Source organism: Microcaecilia unicolor, chromosome 2 (assembly GCF_901765095.1).
Source record: "Microcaecilia unicolor chromosome 2, aMicUni1.1, whole genome shotgun sequence".
Classification (NCBI taxonomy): domain Eukaryota; kingdom Metazoa; phylum Chordata; class Amphibia; order Gymnophiona; family Siphonopidae; genus Microcaecilia; species Microcaecilia unicolor.
This window is the reverse complement of record NC_044032.1, coordinates 454,144,243-454,168,752: the sequence shown is the minus strand read 5'-3', so window position 1 is coordinate 454,168,752 and position 24,510 is coordinate 454,144,243. Positions and strand designations below refer to the sequence as shown.

Genomic DNA, 24,510 nt, shown 5'->3' with positions numbered 1-24,510 from the left:
GCCTCCACCACGCCTCCAATACGCCCCCGTCAGCTTTATTCATTTCCACGACGGAGTGCAGTTGGAAACGCCCAAAATTGGCTTTCGATTATACCGATTTGGGCGCCTTTGCGAGATGAACGTCTATCTCCCGATGTAGGTCGCACTATAGGCGTTTTTCTCTTTCAAAAATAAGCAGGATAATGAAACAAAACAAAAATGTCCAGGACTAAAAGTTAAATATTTTGGTCTACATCTATTTCAATCATGAGTAGGTCACAAAAAGGTACTCTAAATGATGAGATGACCACTGAAGGGATTAAGGCATGAGCCCCCCTTACTCCCCCAGTGGTCACTGACCCCCTCCCACCCCCCAAAGTCGTGAAAGAAACACTTCATGCAAACCAAAGAGTGAAACAGATAGTTCCAAGAACTGCCAGAAGTCCAATATCTTCAACATAAAAGTTTATTCTATAATAAAAATAACATACACTGTCCAGACCCAACAGGGGTCTCATTTCAGCAGTGTGCCTTCTTCAGGGGTCACAACTATATAATAAATGCATAAACATAAATGAATATACAGCCAAAAAGTAAAGTACAAAAAATATGCAGATATGAATGTGAATATAAACACAGTAAAAAAAAAAAACTCAGTGAAAAATTTACATAATACAAGCAAATATGTAATACACAAACAGTGGCTAACAGTGATAATGTGACCAAAATAGATGTACCTGCAAACATGTGTGAATGTATAAAATGTAGGAAAAAGTATAATTGTGAATAACAAAAACTGCATATAAAGTGCTTACTAAAAAGGGTAGTGATAAACCAGAAAGAGAGACCTGAAAATGCCAGATTAGATAAAATCATAAAAGAGCTACCTTAATGGAATGCAAAAGACAATATGAAGAATAACCTAGACAAGAATCAATAAGATGATAATATAATTACCATAAAGTCAACCACAAGCAATGGACATATTGCCCTATATAATTAAAAGATAAAAATTGTATGCTAAAAAATTAAAGAGAAATGCCTAATGCCCCAATGTAATTGTTGAACGAATCCAAAAATAGACATATGAGAGAAATGCTATGAGCTAAAGAGAAAAAAAAAGAAAAAAAATTGAACAGAAAAATGCTGTTATGTAAATATTACCCTTTGAGATAATCAAACCAGAACAAAAGCAGCTCAATGTGTATGCAAAAACTGACTCATAGGGAGAGATCAAAAAGGAGCATAAAATATAAAAGATGCATATGCGTCCAGGATAAAGGCGCTAATTGCCAAAAATGCAAAAGAACGGCACAGTGAGGTAATGTATTAAAAACAAGCAGTGTCGACAGCAAAGAAGAACGGTGCTGGGAACAAAAGGAACAGCACACACAGCGTTTTTAGGGACCTGCTTACTAAGCCTCGTTAGAGGCGTGCTAGCATTTTTAGCGCACGCTAAACATTAGCACACGCTAACCATGTAGGCGCCTATAGAGGGGCATTTTTGACCAGCGACGCCCATCTCTAAGGGCACCCATCTCCGAGGATGGCGCCACAAAGGGGCGGGGCCGACCGTATTTTCGAACGAGATGGCCAGCCATCTTTCGTTTCGAGAATACGGTTGGGGCCGGCCAAATGCCTTGGATTTGTCCAGGTTTGAGATGGCAGGCCTCGGTTTTCGGCCATAATGGAAAGCGAGGCCGTCCAAATCCAAGGCATTTGGTCGTGGGAGGAGCCAGCATTTGTAGTGCACTGGTCCCCCTCACATGCCAGGACACCAACCGGGCACCCTAGGGGGCACTTCTAAAAATTAAAAAAAAAAATTTAAAATAGCTCCCAAGTGCATAGCTCCCCTACCTTGGATGCTGAGCCCCCCAAAGCCCACTCCCCACAACTCTGCACCATTACCATAGCCCTTATGGGTGAAGGGGGGCACCTACATGTGGGTACAGTGGGTTTTTGGGGGGGGGAGTTGGAGGGCTCCCATTTCCACCACAAGTGTAACAGATGGGGGGGGGGGATGGGCCTGGGTCCACCTGCCTGAAGTGCACTGCACCCACTAAAAACTGCTATAGGGACCTGCATATTGTTGTCAGGGAGCTGGGGATGACATTTGAGGCTGGCATACAGGCTGGCAAAAAAAGTTTTTAAAGTTGTTTTTTTGAGGGTGGGAGGAGGTTAGTGACCATTGGGGGAGTCAGGGGAGGTGATCCCTGATTCTCTCCGGTGGTCATCTGGTCAGTTCGGGCACTTTTTTGGGACTTGGACCTGAAAAAAAAGGGACCAAATAAAGTGGACCAAATTCTCGCCAGGGACGCCCTTCTTTTTTCCATTATCGGCCGAGGGCGCTCATCTCTTAAGCACGCCCCGGCACACCCCGTCCCGCCGCCTTCACTACCCTTCCAACATGTCCCCTTAAAGTTTGGCCGGCTCCGCGACGGACTGCAGTTGAGGCCGGCCAAAATCAGCTTTCGATTATGCCGATTTCGCCGGCCTTGAGAGATGGCCAGCCTTCTCTTTCGAAAATAAGCTGGATAGTGTTCCTATGGGCACCTACATGGTTAGCGTGTGCTAAAAACGCTAGCGCACCTTAGTAAACAGGGCCCTTAATGTGAACATGTAGCGCAAAAACATTGAAAGGCAGAAAATAGCAATATGACTGAAAACCTACAAAAAAAGAAACCCACCACAATATCAGCAGTTAACACAAAAATCAACAAATGCAGTACAGCGTTTCAGTTCAACAAACTAATGACTGGTACCAAAATGAGCTCAGAATTCAAAACATTGAAGGAAACACTATCAGATAAAGAAAAAATTAATCGTAAGAATGCTACTATGAAAATGTAACCCTTTGATAAAAATCAAACTAGTTCAAAACAGCTGATCATGTATACATCAACTAACTCAGAGTAATAAAAAGTAGCTTATATTTTAAAATGCATATTTTTCAAAATAAAGGCGCCAATCGCCAGATATGCAAATGAAGCAAATGGAACTGTATGACGACGTAAAAGACACAATTAAGAACACTTCACTGTATAGTGGTATTAATAAGTTTAAGAGTGCTGAAACAACCGTGTCTCAAAAATTAAAAGAGAGCAGTGCTGAGAAAAATGAGGAGCATTACGGGAACAAAAAGGACAGCGTGCACAATGATCTAAATTCAAACTAGTACCATCCCCCCCCCCCCCCCCCCCCCCAAAAAAAAAGGACAATTGCTGTTAGATAAGAAAAAGCACTATTACTTAAAATATCTTAAAACTACAAAAAAAAAGAACCCATCACAACGTCAGAGGATGAACATAATAGTCAGCAACTGCAGCACAGTTAGTCTGTTCGACAGACTGATGACTAGCGTCAAAATAACCTTCCATTTTTGAAAAAAGTCAAGCAATACGTAAATAGACCTGCAACCACCATCAAAAGGAAACCCAACATTGTGAACTAAAACTTGAAAAAATAAAAACAATAAACATAGGGAAATAAAGTGTGATAGTAATCAAAATGATGAAAAATGCATGTGATGCCCATCATGAACAAAGAGTTTAAAAATGTAGTATATATAATGTTAAAACACTCCACTTAAGTTTTGAAAAAGACAAACCTAAAAACAATAAAACATTAAATGCTGATTGACTAAACATAATGACCAAGACTAGAGCGCATATATTAGGACCAGATTCTATATATGGTATCTGAAAAATCTGCACGGAACAAATTTCCGTCTAAGCATATTCTATAAGTGTCACCTAGATTTCGGTGCGCAATACATATTATACACTTACGTGATATCTCAGCAGCTAGAACTACACGCAACCATTTACACCAAGGCAAATGTGGCATAAATACCAGCATGCCAATTTAGGCACAGAGGGCCATATTCTTTAGCAGTGCACATAAAGTTTGGAAAACCCATGAAAGCCCATTGGGGACTGTGTGGGGGGCGGGCTCAGAAGCAAGTTGTTGGGAGAAAGGGGGACCATGAGGGGAAGAGGGATCAGAAGCACAGGAAGAATTGTTGGGAGAAAGAGGGAAAGAGAGAATGAGGATCATGAGGGGGGAGGGTTCAGAAGCAGAGGAAGATATGCTGGGAGAGAGAGAGAGAGAGAGAGAGAGAGAGATGTATTTGAGAGGAACAGATGCTGGAAATAGGTGATGGGAAAAACAAGGGAGATGGTGATCGTGGAGGGGAGGGAAGAGATAGTGCCCATGGAGGGGAGGGAAAAGACAGTGCCCATGGAGGGGAAGGCAAGGGGAAAGAAGAGACAGAGCCTGTTGAGGGGAAGGGAGAAAAGAGACGGTGCCCGTTGAGAAGGGAAGGGGAGAGAAGGGATGGTGCCAATGGATGGGAAGGAGAGAGAAGGGATGGTGCCTGTGGAGAAAGGAAAGGAAGTGCCTCCGCACTCCCTGGCTGGAACGGCCTGGGCATGGATTGCAGTTGCAGACCACGAGACCGGGACGCCGGCGGTGGATTAGGGGTGCGACCGGGCCGACAGGGGCGGAACAGGAGCTGAGAGGAGGCAGAGTCCATCGGCCCCAGCCTGTTCCAGCCCGCCGATCCAGCGACCTGTGCGGCCGGGCCGACGGGGACAGGGACATAGACCGTTGGGTTGGCAGAATCCATCAGCCCCAGCTTGTTCCAGTCTGCCGACCTGGCCCTTCCCTGCCTGCTCTGGTCCATCTGTCCCAGTGTGTTCCAGTCCACCTGACCCAGTTTCTCCCTGCTGACCCATCCAGTCCGCCTGATCCAGCTTCTCCCTGTTCCAATCCATCTGCTCCAGCTTGCTCCAGTCTGCCAGATCCAGCTTCTCCCTGCTTGGTCCGGTCCTTCTGCACCAGCTTGTTCCAGTCCGCCTGATCCAGCTTCTCCCGACTTGTTCCAGTCCATCTGCCCCAGCTTGTTCCAGCCCGCCTGATCCAGCTCCTCCCTGCTTGTTCCAGCCCGCCTGATCCAGCTTCTTTCTGCTTGTTCCAGTCTGCCTGATCCAGCTCCTCCCTGCTTGTTCCAGTCCATCTGCCCCAGCTTGTTCCAGCCCGCCCGATCCAGCTTCTCCCTGCTTGCTCCAGTCCACCTGATCCAGCTTGCTCCAGCCCTCCTGATCCACGCCTGATCCAGCTTGTTCCAGCCCGCTTGATCCAGCTTGTTCCAGTCCATCTGCTCCAGCTTGTTCCAGCCCGCCTGATCCAGCTCTGCTCTCTTCTGCTCCAAACCATTCCAGCTTGTTCCAGTCCTGCTGCTGTGCTCTCCACCGCACTCACCTGTTCCTGCCTGCCGAACTGCTAGCCTATCGACCTGCCTGCCTGCTACCCAATCGCCTATTCCTGCCTGCTAGCCAACCTGCCTACCAGCCAATCACCTGTTCCTGCCCGCCTGCCTGCTAGCCAATCGATCAGCCTGCTGCTTATCACCCCTTCAACTTGCCTACTTGGCTGCCCATCAACAACCTGCCACTTTGCCAGCCCTTCACCTTCCTACCTGACTGCTCGCCTTGTAACCTGCCTGCCTCCCAGTCCATCTTCCTACCAGCTCATCACTCTCCTGCCCGACTGCTCACCTCAACCTGCCTGTCTCCCAGCCCAGCTACCTGCCCCCATAACCACCTCAGTTACTACTTATGGCCACCATTCACATTCTATTCCTTGCCCTATCCCTCCCTAATCTTTTCCCGCTCCCACCGCTGTATACCACACAAACTCACTGCCCATCCATGTCCTCTCCCATCCTGCTAATTACTGCAATACCCTACCTAACCCTGTCCCCCACCACCTCACCATCCCTACTGTCCTCCTCCTCCTTCCTAGCTCTCAACCTTCAACACCTCCTTCCTGCCATGAACCCTTCCCCGTTCCTCCCAAGCACATCCCGTCTTCGTCGCCCTACCTCCCCCACCCTTCTCCGCTCTCTCTTGCTCCTTCTCCTGCTATCCGCGGGAGACATCAATCCCAACCCAGGACCTCCACACCTGTCCTCGTCGTATCTATGCAAACGTTTCCGCGATTTCTCCAATCTCATCTCCATTCCCCTCTTCCCCCCCTCCTCCCTCCCCTTCTCGTGTGCCCTGTGGAATCCCCGCTCAGTCTGCAACAAACTTTCCTTCACCCACAATCTCTTCACATCTCCCACTCCCTTCAACTGCTCGCCCAACCGAAACCTGGCTCACTCCTGACGACTCTGCCTCAGTCGCGGCCCTATGCCATGGAGGTTATCTTTTCTCCCATTCGCCCCGCCCAGTTGGCCAAGGTGGCGGCGTTGGTCTACTACTTTCGCCCTCCTGCAGTTTTCAACCTCTCCTCCTACCACAGTCTCACTGCTTCTCATCCTTTGAAGTCCACTCCATCTGTCTATTCTACCCGCTGCCACTCAGAGTTGCAGTCATTTACCGCCCCCCTGATAAGTCCCTCCCTTCCTTCCCGACTTCGATGCCTGGCTCTCCGTTTTTCTTGAGCCCTCATCCCCATCCCTCATTCTTGGGGACTTCAACATACACACTGATAACCCATCCAACTCATACGCTTCTCAATTCCTCACTCTAACCTCCTCCTTCAACCTCAAACTACCACCCCTACTCACCAATCTGGTCACTGTCTTGATCTCGTCCTCTCTTCTACCTGCTCACCCTCCAATTTCTGCGCATCAGCTCTTCCTCTCTCTGACCATCACCTGATCACATTCACGCTTCATCACCCTCCCCCTCAGTCCCGCCCAACACTAACCACTACTTCCAGGAATCTCCAGGCTGTTGACCCCCCCCCCCCCCCACCTTATCCTCTAGTATCTCTGATCTCCTCCCTTCCATCATGTCCTCCATGTCTGTCAACAAGGCTGTCTCCACTTACAATGCCACTCTCTCCTCTGCTCTAGACACCCTTGCACCGTCCGTCTCTCGCCCCACAAGGCGTACTAATCCCCAGCACTGGCTGACCCCTTGCACCAGATACCTTCGCTCCAGCACCCGATCGGCTGAACGCCTAAGGAGGAAATCTCGCACCCATACTGACTTCATTCACTACAAATTCATGCTATCCTCCTTCCAGTCCTCCCTATTCCTTGCCAAACAGGACTATTAAACCCAATTGACTAATTCCCTCAGCTCTAACCCTTGTCGTCTCTTCGCCACCCTCAACTCCCTCCTCAAAGTGCCCTCCGCTCCCACCCACCCCTCACTCTCTCCTCAATCACTGGCTGACTACTTCCGCGACAAGGTGCAGAAGATCAACCTCGAATTCACCACTAAACCTTCTCCTCCTCTTCATCCTATAACCCTCTCCCTCAACCAACCAACCCAGGCCTCCTTCTCTTCTTTTCCTGGTATCACTGAAGAGGAAACTGCCCATCTTCTCTCCTCCTCGAAATGCACCACCTGTTCCTCAGACCCATCCCCACCAACTTACTTAACCATCTCTCCTACTATCACCCCCCCCCCCCCCCCCCCATCTGCCATATCCTCAACCTCTCTCTCTCCACTGCAACTGTCCCGGACACCTTCAAGCATGCTGTAGTCACACCACTCCTCAAAAAACCTTCACTTGACCCTACTTGTCCCTCCAACTACCGCCCCATCTCCCTCCTACCCTTCCTCTCCAAAATACTTGAATGCGCCGTTCACAGCCGTTGCATTGATTTTCTCGCCTCTCATACCATCCTCGATCCGCTTCAATCTGGCTTTTGCCCACTTCACTCGACAGAAACGGCATTATCCAAAGTCTGTAATGACCTGTTCCTCGCCAAATCCAAAGGTCATTACTCCATCCTCATTCTCCTCGACCTATCCGCCGCCTTTGACACTGTCAATCACAACTTACTTCTTGACACACTGTCCTCTTTTGGGTTCCAGGGATCTGTCCTCTCCTGGTTCTCCTCTTATCTCTCCCATCGTACCTTCAGAGTACACTCTCATGGTTCGTCCTCCACCCCTATCCCACTCTCTGTTGGAGTCCCTCAGGGATCTCTCCTTGGACCCCTTCTTTTTTCAATCTACACCTCTTCCCTGGGCTCCCTGATCTCATCTCATGGCTTCCACTATCATCTTTATGCTGATGACACCCAGCTTTATCTCTCCACACCAGACATCACTGCGGAAACCCAGGCCAAAGTATCGGCCTGCTTGTCCGACATTGCTACCTGGATGTCCAGCCGCCACCTGAAACTGAACATGACCAAGACCGAACTTCTTGTCTTCCCACCCAAACCCACCTCTCCTCTCCCTCCACTTTCTACCTCAGTTGATAACACCCTCATCGTCCCCGTCTCATCTGCCCGCAACCTCGGTGTCATCTTCGACTCCTCTCTCTCCTTCTCTGCGCATATCCAGCAGATAGCCAAGACCTGTCGCTTCTTCCTCTATAACATTAGCAAAATTCGCCCTTTCCTCTCTGAGCACACCACCCAAACTCTCATCCACTCTCTCATTACCTCTCGTCTTGTCTACTGCAACCTACTCCTCACTGGTCTCCCACTTAGCCATCTATCCCCCCTTCAGTCCGTTCAGAACTCTGCTGCACGTCTTATCTTCCGCCAGGACCGATATACTCATATCACCCCTCTCCTCAAGTCACTTCACTGGCTTCCGATCAGATACCGCATACAGTTCAAGGTTCTCCTACTAACCTACAAATGCACTCGATCTGCAGCCCCTCCTTACCTCTCTACCCTCATCTCCCCTTACGTTCCTACCCGTAACCTCCGCTCTCAAGACAAATCCCTCCTTTCAGTACCCTTCTCCACCACCGCCAACTCCAGGCTCCGTCCTTTCTGCCTCGCCTCACCCCATGCGTGGAACAAACTCCCTGAGCCCATACGCTAGGCCCCCTCCCTGCCCATCTTCAAATCATTGCTCAAAGCCCACCTCTTCAATGTCGCCTTTGGCGCCTAACCACTACACCTCTACTCAGGAAATCTAGACTGCCCCAACTTGACACTTCGTCCTTTAGATTGTAAGCTCCTTTGAGCAGGGACCGTCCTTCTTTGTCAATTTGTACAGCGCTGCGTAACCCTAGTAGCGCTCTAGAAATGTTAAGTAGTAGTAGTAGTAGTATGGAAGGAGACAGTGCCTGCGGAGGGGAAGGGAAGGGGAGAGAAGAGAGACAGAAGGAGCCAGTGCCCATAGAGGGGAAGGAGACAGAAGGAGCCAGTGCCCGTAGAGGGGAAGGAGACAGAAGGAGCCAGTGCCCGTAGAGGGGAAGGAGTCAGAAGGAGCCAGTGCCCATGGAGGGGAAGGGGAGAGAAGAGAGATAGAAGGAGACTGTGCCCGTGGAAGGGAAGGGAAGAGAAATGGTGTCCATGGAGGGGAATGGAAGGGGAGGGGAAATAAGAGAAGAAATAGGAGTAGACGGTGCCTAGGGAAGGGAAGGGATGAGAGAACGGAGGAGATGATGCCCATGAATGGAGGAGAAGGGAAGAGATGGAAACTAGACAAAATTGAAGAGGACGAAAAAATGGATGAAAGATGGATACAAGACAGGATGAGAAAGAGGAGAAAAAAAAAGAAATAATGAATACTAGACAGGAGGCCCTGGAAGCACAGTTCAGAGCACAGGGACGCAGAACCAGAGAGAGAATGAGATAATTCGAAAGATAAAATCAACAGACAACAAACAATAGTAAGATAAATGATTTTTATTTTAAGTTTAGTAATTGAAATATATCAGTTTTGAGAATTTACATCTGCTATCTGTACATTGCACCATACAGGAGGACATTGAGGGGACTGTTTTGTGTGATTAGAAGGTAAAATTATGTATAATCATACCTGATAATTTTCTTTCCATTAATCATAGCTGATCAATCCATAGACTGGTGGGTTGTGTCCATCTACCAGCAGGTGGAGATAGAGAGCAAACTTTTGCCTCCCTATATGTGGTCATGTGCTGCCGGAAACTCCTCAGTATGTCGATATCAAAGCTCCATCCGCAGGACTCAGCACTTAGAGAATTACACCCACGAAGGGACACTCTGCCCAGCTCACCACCGCCGAAACGGGGGAGGGGAATTAACCCAGCTCATCCCCACACAAGTGGGGGAGGGGAATCCGTCCAGCTCATCCCCGCGGAGCGGGGGAGGGACACCACACCCGCCGATGCGGGGGGATCTGGCTTATCCTGCAACCGCAACCGCGGGAGGAGCTGACTGACCCTAACACCGCCGAAGCGGGAGGGGTACAAAGCTGCCCTACAGCCGCACGAAGCGGGAGGGAGTGCCGGCAGAATTTATGTCTCAATCCAGCCCCGTAAAACGGAGGGGAGAGGAATGCAGCAGCTCACTGTAACACAAAGTCGTCTCAACTCTTGAAGAATCCAAGTGAAAGAAGAACTTGAACACGAAGTCCTCCTGAAGTAACTGAAGGCTAAACTTGAACCTAAAATTCAACCAGAATATAAACAGTACAGATATCTGGGAGGGGCTATGGATTGATCAGCTATGATTAATGGAAAGAAAATTATCAGGTATGATTATACATAATTTTACCTTCCATATCATCAAGCTGATCAATCCATAGACTGGTGGGATGTACCGAAGCAGTACTCACCCAGGGCGGGACATAGAAATCCCTGACCTCAACACTGAAGCTCCAAACCGGGCCTCCGCCCGTGCAGCCACAGTCAAACGGTAATGCTTGGAGAATGTATGAGCCGAAGCCCACGTTGCCGCCTTGCATATCTCTTCCAAGGAGACGGATCCGGCCTCTGCCATCGAGGCCACCTGAGCTCTCGTGGAGTGAGCCTTCAGCTGGATAGGCGGCACCTTCCCCGCGGCCACATAAGCCGCTGCAATGGCTTCCTGGACCCATCTTGCCACTGTAGGCTTAGCAGCCTGCAGACCCTTACGAGGACCTGCAAACAGGACAAACAGATGATCCGATTTCCGGAAATCATTGGTCACTTCCAAGTATCTGATGATGACTCGTCTCACATCCAGATATTCAAGAGCGGAGTACTCCTCTGGGTAGTCCTCCCTACGAAAGGAAGGGAGCCAGAGCTGCTGATTCACATGGAAGCGAGAACCAATCTTGGGCAGGAAGGAAGGCACTGTGCGAATAGTCACTCCTGCCTCAGTGAACTGCAGAAAAGGCTCTCGACATGAGAGCGCCTGGAGCTCGGAAACTCTTCTGTCTGAAGTGATAGCCACCAAAAAGACTGCTTTCAACGTCAGGTCTTTCAGAGATGCCCTCGACAAGGGTTCCAAAGGCGGCTTCTGCAATGCTCTTAGCACCAGGTTGAGATTCCACGCAGGCACCACTGAGTGCAGAGGAGGGCGCAGGTGATTAACTCCCTTGAGAAAGCGCACCACATCTGGCTGCGAAGCCAGGGAAGCACCCTTCAGGCGGCCCCTGAAGCAAGCCAGAGCCGCTACCTGGACTTTAAGGGAACTGAGCGACAGGCCTTTCTCCAGACCTTCTTGCAGGAACGCCAACACTGAAGAAATTGGAGCAGTGAAGGGAGAAAGTGAGCCTGCTTCACACCATGCTGCAAAGATACGCCAAACCCTGGCGTAAGCAATAGAAGTAGAGCGCTTCCTCGCTCTCAGCATAGTGGCGATGACCTTGTCTGAGAAGCCCTTCTTCCTCAGACGCTGCCGCTCAATAGCCAGGCCGTAAGACCAAAGGGAGAGGGATCCTCCATCACCACGGGACCCTGATGTAACAGGCCCTGCTCCACTGACAGCCGCAGAGGATCGTCGACTGAGAGCCTGAACAAGTCCGCATACCAGGGACATCTGGGCCAATCCGGACCCACCAGGATTACCCTGCCGGGATGCTTTGCCACCCGGTCTAGCACCCTGCCCAACATGGGCCAGGGCGGGAACACATAGAGGAGCTCTTGTGTCGGCCACTGTTGGAGAAGAGCATCTACTCCCAGGGATCGAGGGTCCCGTCCTCTGCTGAAAAAGCGCGGCACTTGGCCATTGGCCGATGACGCCATCAGATCTAGGCTCGGCTGGCCCCAGCGCTTCGTGATGTCCAAGAACGCCTGAGCAGATAGTTGCCACTCTCCGGGCTCCAAGGTATGGCGACTGAGAAGTCCGCCTTGACATTCATGACTCCGGCAATGTGGGCCGCTGAAAGCTGCTCCAGGTTCGCTTCCGCCCACTGGCAAAGACTCATAGCCTCCTTGGCTAGAGGGGCGCTCTGGTACCTCCCTGGCGGTTGATATAGGCCACAGCCGTGGCATTGTCCGACAGGACCCGTACAGGCTTCAACACCAGTACCGGGATGAACTCCAATAACACCAACCGAATGGCTCTGAGTTCCAGGAGGTTGATAGACCACTTGCCTCTGCAGGAGACTAGAGCCCCTGCGCTGTCCTTCCCAAGCAGTGGGCTCCCCAGCCCATCAAAGAGGCGTCTGTCGTGACGACAATCCACTCCGGGGTCACCAGAGGCAATCCTGCAGACAACTTGTCTGTCTGCGTCCACCAGCTCAGCGCCTTGCGCACTGCTGGGTCCACGGGAAGGCGCACAGCATAATCCTCCGACATCGGAGTCCAGCGCAGCAGCAGAGATAGCTGTAGTAATCTCATATGAGCCCTGGCCCAGGGCACTACTTCCATCGTGGCCGTCATAGAGCCCAACAGCTGCACGTAGTCCCAAGCCCGAATAGGAGAGGCTACTAGGAACTAGTCCACCTGAGCCTGAAGCTTGACAATCCGATTGTCTGGCAGGAACACTCTGCCCACTTGGGTGTCGAATCGAACTCCCAGTTACACCAGGGACTGAGTCGGGCGCAGCTGGCTCTTCTTCCAGTTGATGATCCATCCCAGGGAGCTCAAAAGAGCAACTACCCGGTCCATAGCTTTGCCGCACTCTGCATAAGAGGGGGCTCGGATCAACCAGTCGTCCAGATAAGGATGGACTTGTACTCCTTCCTTTAGCAGGAAGGCCGCTATGACCCCCATTACTTTGGAAAAGGTCCGCGGAGCAGTAGCCAACCCGAAAGGGAGGGCTCTGAACTGGAAGTGTCGTCTCAGGACTGTAAAACGCAGAAAGCGTTGGAGAGGAGGCCAGATGGGAATATGCAGGTACGCTTCCTTGATGTCCAAGGAAGCCAAGAACTCTCCTGCCTTCACTGCCGCTATAACAGAGCGGAGAGTCTCCATGCGAAAGTGCCTCACTTTCCAGGCCCGATTGACCCCTTTGAGGTCGAGGATAGGCCGGACAGAACCTCCTTTCTTTGGAACACAAAGTAAATGGAGTAACGTCCCTTGCCAATCTGATTTTTTGGCACCGGAACGACCGCACCCAGGCGGATCAGGTTGTCCAAGGTCTGCTGCACTACCACAGCTTGACCGGAGACTTGCAGGGAGAGAGTACAAACCCGTCTCTTAAGGGTTGGCAGACCTCTAGCTTGTAGCCGTCTCTGATGACTTCCAGCACCCACGCGTCTGAAGTTATAGTGGTCCACTCGCCCAGAAACGAGGACAGCCGTCCTCCAATCTGCACTGGGGCGTGGACCAAGGCCCCGTCATTGGGTACGAGACCCTGGGGGAGGACCGGAGGGAGCACCTCCGGGACGGCGGTCTCTGCGAAAGGAATGCTGCTTGGGGGAGAAATTCCTCTTGAAGGAAGAGGGGGCAGAGGAACCCGACTTGCCCGGGCGGTATGGAGGTATCGGGACGAGTACTAACCCGAGCCCTGACCTCTGGTAATTTCTTGCCCTTAGACGTGCCGAGATCGGTCACGATTTTGTCCAGCTCGACCCCAAAGAGCAGCTTGCCTTTAAAAGGCAATCTAGCCAGGCGGGATTTAGAGGCGTGGTCAGCAGACCAATGTTTCAGCCAAAGCCACCGCCGCGCAGAGACTGTCTGAGCCATGCCTTTAGCTGAGGCTCTCCAGACATCATACAGCAAGTCTGCCAAATAGGCTAAGCCCGATTCCAGGGCCGGCCAATCAGCCCTCAAGGAATGATCCGAGGGGGAAGCCCGCTGCACCATAGTCCGGCACGCCCTGGCCACATAGGAGCCGCAAACTGAGGCCTGCAAACTTAAAGCAGCTGCCTCCAAGGACGACCTTAAGGCCGCCTCCAATCTTCTGTCTTGGGCGTCCTTTAGGGCCGTGCCACCTTCCACCGGCAACGCCGTTTTCTTAGTCACTGCAGTGATTAAAGAATCCACGGTAGGCCACAGATAGGCCTCACGTTCACTCACAGCCAAAGGATAGAGGCGGGACATAGCCCTAGCCACTTTAAGGCTCGTTTCCGGGACATCCCATTGAGCCGCAATTAAGGTGTGCATGGCATCATGCACGTGGAAGGTTCTAGGCGGGCGCTTCGTCCCCAGCATAATGGCAGAGCCAACAGGGGCTGAGGGAGAGACGTCCTCCGGAGAGGAAATCTTCAAAGTGTCCATGGCCTGTAACAACAGGTTGGGCAAATCCTCTGGGCTAAAAAGCCGCGCTGCAGAGGGGTCATCCGCTCCATCCGAGCGGGGATCTATCTCCTCCAAGGAATCCGCAAAGGATCGTTGGGAGACCTCAGACACGCTGCCCTCATCTACATCGGAGGAGACAAAAGTCCTCCAAGGCCTGGAAATCAACCCGAGGGCGTTTACCTCTGGGAACCTCAACCTCTTTATCAGAAGAGGGAGCAGGGGCAGCGTTTTGCATGAGGAAAGCCTGATGCAGCAGCAAAACAAACTCGGGGGAGAAACCCCCCAGACTGTGCACTTCCGCAGCCTGGGCAACAGCCCTAGACGCACTCTCAACCGGCGCTCGCAATAGCGGGAGAGAGACATGCTGCGCATCCAAAATGGCGTCCGGCGCGAAACTCCGTGAAGGAGCCGCGCGGGAAGAACGGCGCTTAACTTTAGCCGCTTTTGTGCCGTCGCCCAAATTAAGGGCGTTCATGGCATTAATGTCTCCAACCTCAAGGGCGGCCCCGAAGAAGCCGTCCGAGCCGCGTGGCCGGCCAAGATGGCGGAGGCGAGGAGCGGGGGATGGGCGTTTATGGCGGGAAAAAACCGCCACGCCGGAGGAACGACCGGGACATTCATCGGTCACTAAACTATCACCCATCAAGGGCGAATCAGGTTGTAAAACCCCCGCATCCCCTCTAGAAGCACTCCAGCGATCCGGGAAGCGACCCTTTGCGCCCTCGCCCTCCGACGCCATTGCCACGAGGAGAAGAATCGGGGAACCCCCTGCCCGCTATAAAAAGGTAAAATTACCTGCTTGCCGCTCCGAGCTGTAACGAACTGGTGTCCCAGTGAGTAGCTGCAATGAACGTTTAAAGAAACGTCGAATTAAACGCCTTTAAAGACGTTTAAAAATATATATATTTTTTTTTTAAACGGAGCCAGCGGGAGGGGGGAGAAAAGGAGGGACCTGGCACCACCAGGTTTGCACTTGCTCAAAAGAGCCCTCAACCCCAGGCCTCAACAAAACCTAAGGATTAGGCTTGGAGGCCTAGCCAGAGCTGCTGCTGTGTGTGACCACCACCTGCTGAGATAGAGAACATACTGAGGAGTTTCCGGCAGCACATGACCACATATAGGGAGGCAAAAGTTTGCTCTCTATCTCCACCTGCTGGTAGATGGACACAACCCACCAGTCTATGGATTGATCAGCTTGATGATATGGAAATTTTAATCACGATTAATCATTCAATTAAACTTTTGATCAATGGACAGCCCTACTAATATTGTCTGTATAAAATAGGCATCTTTCTGGACTTCTCACCTATGCACTGTGTTATAAAATCAGGTCCATAGGGGATTTAATGGCACAGTGACATGAATGACAACAAACTAATAAGACTTGTGACAAAACAGTTTCAAATCAGCAGACTGGGTGGGGAAAAATGGTCTATTTCTACTGACATTCTCTGTGTTTTTATGTTACATGGAGTTAAACAAAGGGGACTTTCTCTCCCTTTTGGTGTTTATGTTACATGGGTCATAAGGCCCATATTTACTATATTTACCTGTCAATCAGAGAACTATCAAGTCTGTTATCATGCCAAAGCTTTAACCCAATATGTACTGCCTCACTTTGTAAGTACAGAGGTTTCCCAGCCTCCAAGCTCTCTCACAGTGAATTTGTCCAAGGTCTCACTGCTTATGGTTGGTAAGGAATACCTGACCTGCTTGATCTATGTGAAGGCACACTGCCCATTTCTCCTTGGACTGCTCAAAAAGGTCACATCATTTTTGCTTAGTAGCTTCCTTCTCATGGCTGTGATAGTGTATACTATTTACTTTCAAGTATTCCTTCCCATATTTTCTAGCGTTGATAGGCATTACATTTTGTGGACATGGGTCCAAATAAACTGCAGGTGAAGCACACTGAAGGCAGCTATAAAGGCTAGAGGACCCTTTGCTGTGGACTTGCCATTGAAGTACCTATGCCAGCACCAAGACAATGGCCAGGATATTTAACTAAGGCTCTGGTTTTTATCCTCTAATGAGGTGGCAAAGGTCATGCATCTTGAGTGTAATGGCTTAACTTTTGTTATCTCACACCTGAAACCTCTCTATTTTGAGATGTGACCTCTTCCTGGTGGTTACATATGATTACATGAATCCCCTTTCAGAAGCAAATAATTGCATGCCATCAGGGAGTCTTCAGCAGCCAGGAAAAGCTGTTGGAGCTGCCTTGGGAAGTATTTCTTTGTAACAGTAGAATAGACTCTTTGGGAGAGATGATTATAAAGACTGCATACTTTTACTTTTCTCATGAAAGCTGCATGTTTTATGATTATCCCAGACGAATAATTAGCTTTCTTTGGGGCCAATGATCAGAAACAAACGCAGGCGCTAGAGGCTATTAGTGCCATACTAGCGCCCGCGGCGTTTGCTCCCACCCTATGATCAGAGCCTACGAGCGCATGAAAAAGCATGCTCACAGGCTCAGACCACAAGTTCCATGCAAGTGAATGCTAAAACAGGGCATTTACTATTCTTCCCCAATGCTCAGTGGGCAGCGCACCAAAAATCAGCAACACTCCCACAGCAAACCATACGCCAGCTTGGAGATGGTGTTAGGGTTTGCTCTGCAGCATGCATTTGTATGCTTGCAAGCCCCACCACCCACCCACCCACAGAAGGCTGAAGATCCACCCTACTCCCCAAAAAAAGTTTCCCTGGTGGCCTAGAGGCCTTCTTCCCCCAACCCCCTCCAACACGGGGGCACAAGGGGATTTTAACATTCATGCTAATGATCCCTCTGACTCTTATGCTTCTCAGTTTCTTGCTTTATCCTTTTTCAATCTGTGCTCCACTGCCCCCACTCACCAGAATGGCCACTGTCTTGATCTTATCCTCTTCTCAAACTGCTCACTCTCCAGTTTCTGTGCCTCAACTCTTCCCCTCTCTATCATCTGATAGCTTTCATTTAAACACCCTCCTCCCCAGTCCCATCCAATCTTAACCAATACATTTAGGAATCTTCAGGCTACTGACCCTTCTACTCTGTCCTCCCGTGTTTCAAATCTCTTCTCTACCACTATGTTATCCAAGTCTGTCAATGAGGCTGACTCTTCCTATAATACTATTCTCTCCTCTGCTCTGGATACTCTCGCTCCTCCCATTCCCCGTTCTGTAAAACGTACCAAACCCCAGCCTTGGCTGACCTCTAGAATCCGCTACCTACGTTCCTGTGCCCGCTCTGCAGAATGCCTTTGGCTGAAATCCCGTGCCCATACTGACTTCATACATTTCAAATTCTTGCTGACCTCCTTCCAGTCTGCTCTTTTACTTGCCAAACAGGACTATTACATCCAGTTGACAAATTCTCTTGGCTCAAACCTTCGATGTCTCATTGCCACACTGAACTCTCTCCTCAAAATGCCTTCACCTCCAACTCTCCCTTCACTTTCCCCCCAGACTCTGGCTGAGTTCTTTCATGATAAGGTTCACAAGATTAAACTTGAATTCTCAACCAGGTCACCTCTACCTCTCCTTCCCTCAGTCTATTCTCTCAACCCTCCAACCCCTGCCTCCTTTTCTTCCTTTTCTGAAATCAATGAAGAGGAAGCTACACATCTTATTTCCTCCTTGAAACTAACTACCTGTTCCTCTGATCCTATTCCCACCCATCTACTTAACACTATCTCTCCTACTGTCATCCCTTTCATCTGTCATATCCTCAATCTTTCACTTTCCACTGCAACTGTTCCTGATGCCTTCAAACATGCCGTAGTTACACCACTCCTTAAAAAACCTTCATTGGACCCCACCTGTCCTTCCAACTATCGCCCCATCTCCCTCCTCCCTTTCCTATCCAAGATACTTGAACGTGCTGTTCACCGCTGTTGCCTTGACTTTCATCTCAAGCTATTCTTGATCCACTTCAATCTGGCTTTCGCCCCCCCCCCCCCCCCTTCATTCAACTGAAACAGCGCTTGCTAAAGTCTCCTATGATCTGTTCCTGGCCAGATCCAAAGTTCTATCCTCATCCTTCTCGATCTATCTGCTGCTTTTGACACTGTTGATCACAGCCTACAACTTGATACAGTCAGTCAAATAGGGCAGTCAAATTGGGGCAGTCTAGATTTCCTGAATAGAGGCATAAAGGTTAGGTGCTGAAGGCAACATTGAAGAGGTGGGCTTTGAGCAAAGATTTGAAGATGGGCAGGTAGTAGAAAGTCCCTTATACAGTAGGGAAGACCTGCCCAGCGCATCCCAGGATGTACTGGACAGGGTAGGGCACCGTCATTTTGGAGATAGCGCTGGAAGGAGAAGGGAAATCTGGGCATTTCAGTAGCCAAATTTAGTTGCCCAGTTAGAAAGTTAAATCCTGCTGAAAATGTGCCCCATAAGGCTTTGCCACCTCAGCATATTATTACTTTATGTTTTCTATTTTTTGTTATTCTTGTAAATCTCACTTTAAATTGGGAGTTTTATACGGCAAAGATAAGAGAGGAAGTTATCAACATAGACTACTGTTAAGTTGGGTTATTTTACCAAAAGATCTCATTACATAAAATGGGACCCCGACTAAAATAACTCAACCTGTGATAAAATAATCTGACGTTAACAGAAGCCCACATTGACAACCTCCCCACCAAATGTAATAAATATAATAATTTTTAAAAAGCCTTCATAATAATTCAGATAAATCAGTAGGGGAAAAAATTTAAACAAAGGTAAGTATGAATCATCTTCAATCGGCATGCTATCATTCAGCAGAAAATAACAGTAGTAGTTCGGCTTTCCTCAAATCATCTTGTCAGTCTTGACATTTTGAACTGACAAACAAAAGAAGACATGTATTGTAACAATCAACAAATTTATGTATTTTTAAGAAGGTGTTCTCCATCTCCAAGGTAACCCGAGTATTATGTAACATGGCAGATGTCAAGCTAACGTTGATAGCAGAATAAGTAGGCCTATTAAATGCACATAAATTGTCAGCACGTATGCTTCTGGTGTCCTAAGGCATTATTCACTTAACCTACTTTATTCAAAATTTAAAGATGTTCATAAATGAACATGCATATTTCACCTGTACTTTAACATTGCTTTCTTATTATATATTAGCATACTTATCTATTCACGTTACACACCTCAACAAAATGTAAATGAAGTGCTTATATGCAGCGAGAAGAAAAAGAGTTTGATGAATTTAAACTTGTGATGGAAAGAAATTATTGCAGTTTCTCATCCCATGAAAACATGATCTAGACAATCAATGATAAACACAAAACAGCTCAAATATCACTAGTAAATAACGGGGCTTAGACATCATCATCTACAAAGGGCTGAGAGAGTACATGGTGCTATACAATTAATTCACATGGTGGGGGGTCATTTACCAACACATGTAAACGCATAAAATGAGCCCTCCGGTAAATAACTGTCCTAAAGACAACATAGTAAGCTGTGGAGAAGAAATCAAATAGGGGCTTTTGAACACAGAACTGTCTCAGACCACATACTTTTCTGTTACCAGGACAATACATGAACAAGAATGAAGGAAGAGTCAAAGAGATGGTAAAGAGTTCCAAGGGAGAACTGCAGAAAGTGAAAAGAGTTGTAGAAAGAAATGGAGCAGAAGACGCAGGAGAAAGGGATAAACTGTAGGAAAGGAAGAGGACAGAGAACTGCAAACATCGGGAAAAGAGGAAAATGAGTGTGCATAAAGAGAAGGCAAAGGACACACAGATGATTAAAAAAAAAGAGAAATGTGTGTAGAGCATAGGTGTTAACATTTCAGAATGACTGGGGTAGCCAAACAATATAAATTACCCCTCCCTGGACACAGTGAAGGAGCTTGCTCAATACTAGGTGTGCTCAGCACCAACAGAGCTGGCTCATAGAGCAGTTAAATCAATTTTTCAATATATAGAAGACTGATCTACTGCATATATAATTAACTCAGACAAAATATCCTACCTGTTTTAGCTTCTGAGCTCTCCAAAGCTAGGAAAGAAAAAAAATGAAAAGACAATTAAATAATCACTTTTTAAATATGATAAATCATTCCATACACCTCACTCAGAAAATGCTTAACAAGATTGGTTGGCACACTGTCTCGGCAGTACAGAGGAACACTGAGAAGGAGACAGGTTTGATTCCTTAGGCAGTTTTTCCTTATTGGAAAAGTCGTAGAGCCACCTGTTTCAGTGCTTGGTGCAAAGGGAATGCCAACTATTGTGCAACAGTTACACCTACTGGCTGGATACAAGCATGCTTGTGCCAGATTTTGAAGAGAACCATACTCCATATCTCATTACAATAGCTGGTTTAGAAGAAAAAGGGCTACAGAAAGTAGGAGAGAGATTCTGGATAGCGGAATTGTACAAGAAGTGGAGTAGCCTAATGGATAGTGCAGTGGGCTGAGATCCTGGGGAACCAGGTTCCATGACCACTGCAGCTCCTTGGAACCCTGGGCAACTCATCTAACTCTCCACTTGCCCTAAGTAAAAAGAAAATCAAAACCTTAGATTGTGAGACCACCAGGGGCAGAGAAAATACCTGCATATAATGTGTACAATGCTGTGTACTTCTATACAAACGATAAGTAATACTAGTAGTAGGCCATGACTATAGTACCATTTCGGTGTTAGTTTCAACATTGCTGAAAGCATAAGAAGCTGAAGGGCTAAAAAATTAAAACAGCATAGCATGTGGAAGAGTAGCCTAGTGGTTACAGCAGTAACCTGAAAAATAGGGAAGTGCAGGTTCAAATTCCACTGACATTCCCTGTAACCTTGGGTAAAGTCACTTAACACACCATTGCCTTAAGTACAAACTTAAATTATAAGCTCTACCAATACAGAGAAATACCTAGCTTACCTTGAGCTACTACTAAAAAAGCATGAGCTAAATCCAAATACATATCCTATATAATAATTTGCACCATGAACGTTCCATGAAGCTGCCTGGGCCCGTGCCTCCATTCTAATTGGCTGTGCCTGGGACTGAAGCCTCGGATGAAGTCATCCAGAGAGCCCAAGCAACAGCAGTGTGGGCCCAGGCAGCTTCATCGAACGTTCATGGAAAATAAAAGCTAAGAAAAGGAAAGGACAAAAACAAACCGAGACTGCCGCCCTCCCAAACTGCCCTCCCGAACCTGCCGTGCTCACCAAATGCCCTCCCGAACCAAGGCCCATCAACCACCCCCTTCCCCCCACCCAAAGCACATCAACCCCCTCGCCACCCGCAGCTGCCACTGGTAACGCTGTCCGGCCGCTGCTTCTCCTGTTGAGCAGCAGCAGCCGCTACAAAAAGGAAAAAAAAAAACAAATGCTTTTAAACCCAGCCCAAATCATTCGCGAATTCCCGAGTATTAAAACAAAGTCTCTGCAGCCGCTTCTCCTCTCGCCTCCACGTCACTGCCCCTGGAGTAAGACCCCGGAGGAGCGCAGCGACATGAGAGGTGAGAGGAGGAAAGGCTGCAGAGACTGCGTTTTAAGACTCGGGCATTTGTGAATGATTTGGGCTGGGTTTAAAAACATTTATCACTTTATTCCTTTTTGTAGCAGCCGCTGCTGCTCAACAGGAGAAGCAGCAGCGGCCAGACAGCGTTACCACTGGCAGCTGCGGGTGGCGAGGAGGTTTGATGCGCCGGGGGGGGAGGGGAGGGTCGCTGGACATGGGTGGCTGCAGGGGAGGCAGGGGCAGAGGAAGATCGCTGGACATGGATGGCTAGAGGGGCGCAGGGGAGAGGGAGGTGGGGAGGGGGTCCTGAGACCAGAGAGGTGGGGGTGGGGAGGGGAGCCCTGCGAGAGGGGGGGGTGGGGGCTCACACTCACTCACTGTCTCTCACATACACTCTCACACAAACACACACACACTCTGTCTCTCTCTGACACAAACACCCCATCTCTCACACACACACTCTCTCTCTCTCAAACATACACACTCCGAGGAAAACCTTGCTAGCGCCCATTTCATTTGTGTCAGAAACGGGCCTTTTTTTTTTTTTTTTTTTTTTTTTTTTTTACTAGTAATAGCATAATTATAACAAAAACAGAAACTACCTTTAAAAATATGCACTTCATGATACTGCATGATAACTTACAGTACCAAAACACACAAAATTCATGGTGGGGGGGGGGGGGGGGGAACAGACCTATGGCTGGGACATTTTTCAAAACACTATGGGCCAGGTGCAAAGCGTGTAGGTACTTTTCACCAATAGACTTTGTACAAATTCTCAAAGGCAAAGACTTTCATTTTTAAAATTGCCCAGGATAAAAAAAACAGCAACTGGGACCAGGACTGTAGCAAACTATGGGTGGGTGGTGCAGCTACACAGGGCGCAAGGGAAGCTGGCCATTGGTTTCCCTTGCAAAGTGGGTGGGATGGAGCCACGTCTGCAGTGTTTGGGGGCATGTTGCACAGGGCACGTGTCGAACTTGCTACGTTGCTGCCTGGGACATTTGCAGCTGACTTTACTGTAGGTACTGCTACAGTAAATAATAATGATAACCATGGAGGATCCAAGGTGGTTTCCCCATTGAGAGACAACACCAAGCTCTCCCATTTGAAACTATTTGCTGTTTCATTTTACGTGTGAAAATAAACAAAAGGGGAAAACAAGGGTCTTTCCTTTGAGATCCTGCACCCAGCGTCTTCATCAATTGATCAGCTTGTGATTCAACTGGCAGTATCTCAGGATCCAACGCTGGCAGCAAGGCAGCCTTGCACAGCTCGATGTCTTCCTGAGCCCCAAGAACGTCAGTGCTGAGTCATTGGCAGTGTCATTTGACAGTGTAAAGATGCCAACAGGAAAACTGCAAAAAGAGGGCTTGGCTCAGCAATTAGAACTTTCTGCCAAAGGATTGGAGGCGATTTGCAGGAATGACTGGAGGAGACAATGGGTTGGATGTTCCTATTATCTCCATGTCTAGAACTGATCCAGGACAAAAGTCCGTGGTATCAGTGAGTGAAACTTCTGAGCCGGGTCAGCATTCTCTGTGGCCAGACCAGTTTGTTTAACTTATGAATCGCCTTTGATCAAACCTGCATGTGTCAGATTAGATTTCATCTGAGGCCATCAGGACACATGTTGCATTACAAGACTATCCCCCGGATTCTATATAGCGTGAAGTTGCATGTGCAAATCCAGTCATATTCTAGATTTGCACATGCAATTTAATTAACAAGCTAAAAAGCGAGGATAATTGCCATTTAACAAGCAATTGACACTAATTGGCATTAATTAGAATTGTATTCTATAACATGATGTGCATAAATTCTAAGACCCATAGTTAAAAGGAGGCGTGGCCATGAGCGTAGAATAAGCAAGTCATGAGTGTATCTAAAATCTACGTGCGATGTTATAGAATACACCCGGTCCTCATGTAATTTCGGGGTTGGCATTTACACCAAGTTTTATTTGGCACTAGTAAAAAAAGGCCCGTTTCTGACACAAATGAAACGGGCGCTAGCAAGGTTTTCCTTGGAGTGTGTATGTTTGGGAGAGTGTATGTGAGAGTGACTGTTTGAGAGTCAGAGTGAAAGTGTGAGTGTGTGAGAGAGAGAGTGAGTCTGGGTGTGAGTGTGTTTGTGAGAGAGTGTGTGTGTGAGAATGAGTGTGTGCAAGTGTGTATGTGAGACACAGTGTGAGAGAGAGTGTGTGTGTGTGGGCGAGAGAGAGAGTGTGTGTGAGACACAGATTCTCTGTGAGAGTGAGTGTATGAGACCAAGCGAGTGTGTGAGTGACTGTATGGCACATAGAGAGTGAATGTGATACAGTGTGAGACAGAGTGTGTGAGAGTGAGAGTCAGAAAGACATTGTATATGAGAGAGAGAGTGTGAGCCGTGCCCTCTCAATCCATGGCCATCTGTCCCCTGCCCCCTCCATTGATCCTTTTCCAGCAATTCCCCTATCTCCCTGAGCCCTGCCCTCCCAATCCATGGCCATCCATGTTTCTCTGTCACCTGCCCCCTCCATTCATCCCTATCCAGCATTTCCCCTCTCTGCCTGAGGCCTGCCCTGCAATCCATATCCATCCATGCCCATCTGTCCCCTCCATTCATTCCTATCCAGCAATTCCCCTCTCCCTGAGTCCTGCCCTTCCAATCCATGTCCATCCATGCTCATCTGTCACCTGGCCCCTCCATTTTTCCCTATCCAGCAATTCCCCTCTC

General features: G+C 48.6%; 1 protein-coding gene across 3 annotated transcripts in view; it reads right to left on the bottom strand.

The window, feature by feature from the left end:
* Window positions 1-24,510, bottom strand: part of SFXN5 (sideroflexin 5) — a 743,850-nt gene that overhangs the window by 577,284 nt on the left and 142,056 nt on the right. For all 3 annotated transcript variants that reach the window (XM_030190957.1, XM_030190958.1, XM_030190959.1), the window contains one exon: window positions 20,305-20,331. In XM_030190957.1, the coding sequence (XP_030046817.1) occupies window positions 20,305-20,331 (27 nt within the window). The remainder of the gene's footprint in view (window positions 1-20,304; window positions 20,332-24,510) is intronic.